This window comes from Triticum dicoccoides, chromosome 4B, assembly GCF_002162155.2.
Source record: "Triticum dicoccoides isolate Atlit2015 ecotype Zavitan chromosome 4B, WEW_v2.0, whole genome shotgun sequence".
In the NCBI taxonomy this organism is placed as follows: domain Eukaryota; kingdom Viridiplantae; phylum Streptophyta; class Magnoliopsida; order Poales; family Poaceae; genus Triticum; species Triticum dicoccoides.
This window is the reverse complement of record NC_041387.1, coordinates 655609981-655616310: the sequence shown is the minus strand read 5'-3', so window position 1 is coordinate 655616310 and position 6330 is coordinate 655609981. Positions and strand designations below refer to the sequence as shown.

General features: G+C 53.4%; 1 protein-coding gene across 1 annotated transcript; it reads left to right on the top strand.

Annotated features, from left to right (window-relative positions):
* Positions 1 to 5032: 5032 nt before the first annotated feature.
* On the top strand, positions 5033 to 5927 carry LOC119294200 (zinc finger protein GIS3-like). Its single transcript, XM_037572437.1, has one exon. It carries the CDS (start codon positions 5202 to 5204, stop codon positions 5688 to 5690), a length of 489 nt encoding a protein of 162 aa, XP_037428334.1. The 5' UTR covers positions 5033 to 5201; the 3' UTR covers positions 5691 to 5927.
* The last annotated feature ends 403 nt before the right edge of the window (positions 5928 to 6330 follow it).

Sequence of the window (6330 nt, the reverse complement as noted above, 5' to 3'; positions counted from 1 at the left end):
CGCAGAGCGTCCGCTGTTGCGAGGACCAAGGGACCTGCTCAAAAAGGCTATGGGGTGCCCTTCTTGCATAAGGACAGCACCGATTCCATGATCAGAAGCATCAGTCTCCACCTCAAATGGCCTATCAAACTGAGGTAGTGCCAGAACCGGAGCTGTAATCAGCGACGACATCAAGTGATGGAAAGCAGCGCCAGCTTCTGGACTCCAGACAACATTGGCACCCTTCTTGAGTAAATTAGTGAGCGGACGGCTGATTAACCCAAAGTTTTTCACAAACCTCTGATAATACCCAGCCAATCCCAAGAATCCTCGAATCTCTTTGACGGTGGTGGGAGTTGGCCAATCTCGGACTGCTGAAATGTTTTTATCATCCGTCGATACCCCCTCGGCACTAATAACATGCCCAAGATAAGTCAATTTTTGCTGAGCAAACTTGCACTTAGAGAGGTTGAGGTGAAATTTGTGCTGAGCTAGGAGCTGAAATACTTGTTGCAGCAATTCGATATGCCTCTGCAAGGTCTGACTATGCACCAAAATATCATCGATAAATACCAACACTCCTTTGCGAAGTAATGGCGCAAACAGAATGCTCATCGCACCCTGAAAGGTAGCTGGTCCACCTGTAACCCCATTTGGCATCACTTTAAATTCATAATGGCCATGGTGCGTCTTGAAGGCTGTTTTATGCCCATCCTCTGGTTTCATGCGAATTTGATGATACCCTGCCCGCAGATCCAAACTGGTGAACCAAACAGACCCAGCCAACTCGTCCAACAATTGTTCTATAATAGGGAGAGGGAAGCGGTTCTTGACAGTGATGGCATTCACATGTCTGAAATCAATGCAGAAATGCAAACTGAGATCCTTCTTCTGGACTAACAGCACCCGGGACGCATAAGGACTGCAGTTGTGCTGAATGATACCTTGCCTAAGCATTTCAGACACTTGCGCCTCAATTTCATCCTTTTGAGCTGGGGTATAACGATATGGCCGAATGTTGACGGGCTGTGCACCTGGAATCAACAGAATGTTGTGGTCAACTGCTCGCTGTGGGGGCAATCCAGTAGGTGTCTCGAACAGGTGAGCGAACTGCTTCAAGAGTGTCTGCACCACTTCAGGCACAACTGCACTGTCAGGCTCACACTCAACAGCACACACCTGAATAACCTGATGAATATCGTTGTTGGCCATTAAGAGATTCAACTGAGCCGAGGATAACTGAAAACACTACTGAACATTCGGTTGAACTCCCTACAGCAAAATATCCTGCCCGTGATGCTCAAACTGCAGCTATTTCTGACCCTAATGAACATCCATAGGACTGTGCGCCTCCAGCCAGTCCATACCCACAATCATGTCATAACACCCCAACGGCAGCACTTTCAAGGTTGATCTGAACTTATGCCCTTGCACAATCCATTGACAATCCGGAAGTTCATGGGTGCACTATATTTGTCCTCCATCAGCGACACGCACCAGAAGGGAACGAGTGGACACCACCACACCAGACAAGCGAGCTGCTAAGGTAGAACTGAAAAAACTATGTGAACTGCTAGAGTCAATGAGAATCAACACCTTGTGCTTTTGGATGGATCCTTGCAAGCGCACAGTTTGAGGTGCGACAGTACCGTCCACTGCTGCTCTGGAAATTGTGTGACACTCACTAGTAGAGTCTGACTGATCGGATTGACTGTCAAATCCAGAAATGCCTAAGACATCAAAAAGCTCTTGCACAACATGCAACTGCACAGCGGTAGCGCACTTGTGATCCTTGGACCATTTCTCTCCACACAAATAGCAAAGCCTCCATGCACGGCGGTAGGCTCGGAGAGTAGTCAACCGCTCATCAGTAGAGGGAGTCGAGTGCGCCAGAGTATTGGGCGCAGCTTTCCGATCCCCTGCAACATCCGTCACTGGAGGAGGACGTCCGGGTGGTGTAGGCAATGGCATCGCACCACGCAAATGTGATCGAGTCCCCACACCACTATCTGTGCGACGAGATTCACGCCTTTTCGAAATTTCCAGTGCTTCTTCCTGCAAACATGCCAAGGAAATAGCAGTATCCATGTCGCGGTGGTTGTGAACAAGAACAATGACCCGAATTTCATCCTTAAGTCCATCAACAAAATGGGACGAAAACAAGGCAGGATCCCAAGAACTGCTATGAGCTAAAAGAGAATGCATCAGATCATTAAACTGAGCCACATACTCAGACACCGAGTCCGTCCGACGCAAATGAAAGAGTTAACGCAGCAGAGAATTGTACTCATTGCGTTCGAATTGGTCATAGACCAGCGAACAGAACGGCTCCCACTCCATATGACTAAGATCAAAACGTCCATTCTCTAACTAGATCATGGCAGGACCCGCAAAATGCATCGCTGCCGTATCTACCCAAAATTCCGGATCCAAGTGGAACACTCTAAAGTAAGACTCATAGTTACGTTTCCAACTACGCGGCCGCTCCCCCAAAAACAGAGGAAAATCCATCTTGGGTCGGGGCGGCAGGGAAGGGCGCATACGCCTCATACTGCCAGAACGAGAAGGCTGCCGAAAGTGGGTTAATCCCGACGAAAACTGACGCCGTTCTGGAGAATGAACAAGTGAACGCGAGCGAGATTCATGGACGGCTGACGTACCCGTGACCGGAGGTGGAACAAGGGTAGTTACTACCCCCGCTCGCGCCCCCCGGAAAGTTGTGTCGTCGTGGCGGCCATCGGGCCTGAGAGTGGTTGCCGCGGCGACGAAGGTGTCATGCGGCGGTGGCTCTGTCACCAATGGCGGCAGATCCGTCGGCTTCATCGACAGGATCGGGTTGCGGATGACGTGGTCTAGGTCACGCCGAACTCCGCCCAGATCCGTCCTTAGATCAGTCACCGCCTGATCCAAGGCCGGTCTCCACTCCGCTAGATCGACGACGGCAGGCTTGATCTCCTCAAAAAGGGTTGTGGACGCCGCCAATGCCTTCTGGATGGAGGCGTTTTGCTCCTGGATCGTCTTGAGCGCCGCCGCCAACTCGTCAACGCGCTGCTCCATCGTTACTGCTTGCCTCTGCTGACGCGTGGAGAAAGTGGGTCGCTGAAGATAATCTGGCAAATCTGATACCATATGTTACGCCCTCACTGCTTAATTCATCAGATCCATGGAGATACAAGTAGTTTTTCGGGGAAGGAGGGAGGGATTTAGAGAGGAGGCACGATTCAGGAGAAGAAGGGATAAAGGGGAAACTGCTAGCTCCCCCGGCTCCCGTGTCGTCCCCCGCGGGCGACCCGGGGGCGACTAGGGTTTCCCCCCGGCGCCGCCACCCCCTCCAGCATGTCCTCCCCTTGCCGCCACCTGAGGGATGCCAGGCAAGCCGCGGCGGCCGCCGATGAAGGTGGCGGCGAGGTCCCTCGTCGCTTCGTTCCCCTCGCGAAGGACCACGGACTCCGGGGCGGCGGCCCCGGTCGGCGAGGCGGTGCGGCCTCTGCGATAGGCGGCGTGCGCGGGATGTGGCGGCCGGCCTCCTCGGCTGCTCGGGCGGCACGGAGCCGGCGGGGGGTGGTCGTGGCGCGGATTTCTTCCGATCCAGATCTGAAGGTCGGGCTGTTTTCTCCTCCTCTGGTTGTCTGCTCTGCAGCTTTGGCTGCCAGTTCCGGTGCCGGCGGTGTGCTGGTGGCATAGTCTGAGTCCGGGGGAAACCCTTGGTCGGTTCTCTGACCACGGCGGTGATGGCGCGTGCGCGCATCGCCTTTCTCCTTCGAGGCACCGCTCAGGACTCCCCTATCCATCCCCGTCCCAGATCCCGGGTGAAAACCCAAAACTCGTCTCGGGTTGGGCGGTGGCGGCACCCTGCGCGTCATTCCCTCCTTGGAGGCGCCGCCTTGGGTCGTCTGGTTCTCCGGGTGAGTGGCGCCGAGGTAGGTGAGCGCCCGTCGGCTGCGAGTCCAAGCAGAGGCTTCTCCAAGCTTCGGCCTTGGGTCTTTGCAGCTGGTTTCTTCGACAATCCCCCCAGTGGCTTTCCTTCTGTTCTCGGTTGCCTGGGCAGGTGGCAGTGCAGCTAGTGGTGTGAGCCTACGGCGTGGTGAGAACCGTGAGCCAGGCCTGTTCTGGGTTACGACCGGCACATGTCCGTGCTCTCGGGTGAGCGCCCGACGACCCGACGGTGCGGCGCCTTCGAGCCTAGACGAGAAGATTGGGGTCTTCTTCGGCGTTGGAAGACAGGTTGCGGGGTCCCAATCCCATGATCCGGCTGCTCTCAGTGCTTGCAGGCCTTTGGTTGATCCCCGAGGCTTCTCTGCTTTCCTGCTCCTGGTGTCGATGTGCAGCAGGCTTCGACATTACTTGCAGATCTTTCATGTCTCTTCCTTTGTGTGCAGTAGTGTGCGTTGCGTTGTAAGCTGTTCACTCGGCTCCCTTGTATCTTTCGGTCGCTCTTGCTTGGTGGCCTTGTGTAATCCTGGCCGGTTGATGGCTTTGTTAATTTAAAGTCGGGCTCCCCCTTGAGCCTTCGTTCTAAAAAAAAGGAGAAGAAGGGAATGGGGATAGGGTTACAACCAGTACTCAGCCGTGCCCTCCACTCCGCACACACCGCTACTTAACCTACATCTCCTAGGTCTCTGGATCGAAAAGCCAGTTGGGCCTCTTCCTCCTCTTGGGCGGTGCCAGGCCGTCCCGCTCCTCAGGTAGGCCTTGAGTGGTAACTGGGGACGTGACAAATTTATAGTCAAATTCAGGACGCACTATATTGTGAAATGGAGGGAGTACTAACATAGGTGCTAATGCATCTTCCGTGTGTGGAACATGCCCGTCCACAACACCTCAAGATGATAGGACATCAGATGTACACGGTGGCCTGCGCAGCGCGATTGGAGGTTTTATGGGAGCACAGCCAAGGAAAGGACATCGAGATGGCGACGCCGGTGGCCCTGCTCTCTGCGGTCGTACCACTCTCGCTGTCGTCCGTACGAGGCGTTTCGGGCATCCCGTAAATCAAGCATCTGGTGATGATTTCGTATGCGCGCGGCTCCTTTCGTTTCGTTTCAGCCAAATCACCAACGTACTCATGCATTCATAAATGGGCGTTTTGTACTCTTGTCTCCTCTTCGTCTTCCCGTTTAAATCTTCTTTCCCGGACTAGATATACTAGCTCCGTGCCTCTAGTATTGCACAGCATATGTATACTTCGTAGCTAGGCTTGGTACGTTGCTAGCTAGGTATACATGGAGACGGAGCTGTCTCTGGCCTTGGGTCGCCCTGAAACCGGCGACAGCGGGGCGGCCGGCCGGGGTGCGGGCAACGGCGGGAAGGCCGACGATGAGGTCCAGCCGCTGTTCCCGTGCCTCTTCTGCGACAGGAAGTTCCTCAAGTCGCAGGCCCTTGGGGGCCACCAGAACGCGCACAAGGAGGAGCGCGCGGCCGGCTGGAACCCCTACATCTACGGCCGCTACCCCGTTGCCAATCCCACCTCGTCTCGCGCCGCCGCCAGCAAAAAGTCGATCCCTATGGCCACGCACGGTGGCGGCCTCCATGTCGTTCGTGAGGCTGGCACGCTGGCTCCGTCCGTCCACTGCGTGCGAGCGGGAGCCGGCCCGTTCTACGGCGTCCACGACGATGTGGGGGACATGCTAAGCTCGGAAAGGTCACCGGCCGCTGAGCCGGCATCGGAGAGCAACACCGGCGTAGGGATCGACCTGGAGCTGCGACTCTAGCTTATTTAGCTACCGACGACATGCATCTTGCAGGATTATCTTCCAGTCTCTTGGTTATTTGCCTTTATCAATCTATCTTCTGAAGGTTTGTGTTGCCCTTCAGTTTTTGTTTTGTTTTGCTTGTGAAGTGCCTTTATTTCTTCAGACTGATGGTTCGTTGCCTTAGTCAAGCTGTCAAGCTCAAGCATGACTCACTTGCCATACTATTGAGTAATTCCAAATATTATTGCATCGCCTCGTCAAATTGCTATATTTGTGATTGGTACATAAATAATATCTCAACGTGGTTCTGTCTTACAAATGTGTTATGTCCAACATTAGAGTAGGCATATTACTTCATGCAGTGTTCAATCGGGCACGAATAAGTACTCCCTCCGTCCGAAAATACTTGTCTCCGAAATGGATGTGTCAAGACTTGTTTTAGTTATAGATACATCCATTTTATCCATTCCTAGGACAAGTATTTCCGGACGGAGGGAGTAGCTTTCTGTTTTCTCTGTAACTTTCTTAATAAGACAGGTGTGGGTAGTGCATTTGTGTGGCCAGAATTTGTTACACATTGCTGTAACTAATCATCAATCCATGCATCTGAATGGGCTAGCTTAATCTCGGTTAACCAAAATGATTTCTAAAGAAATAG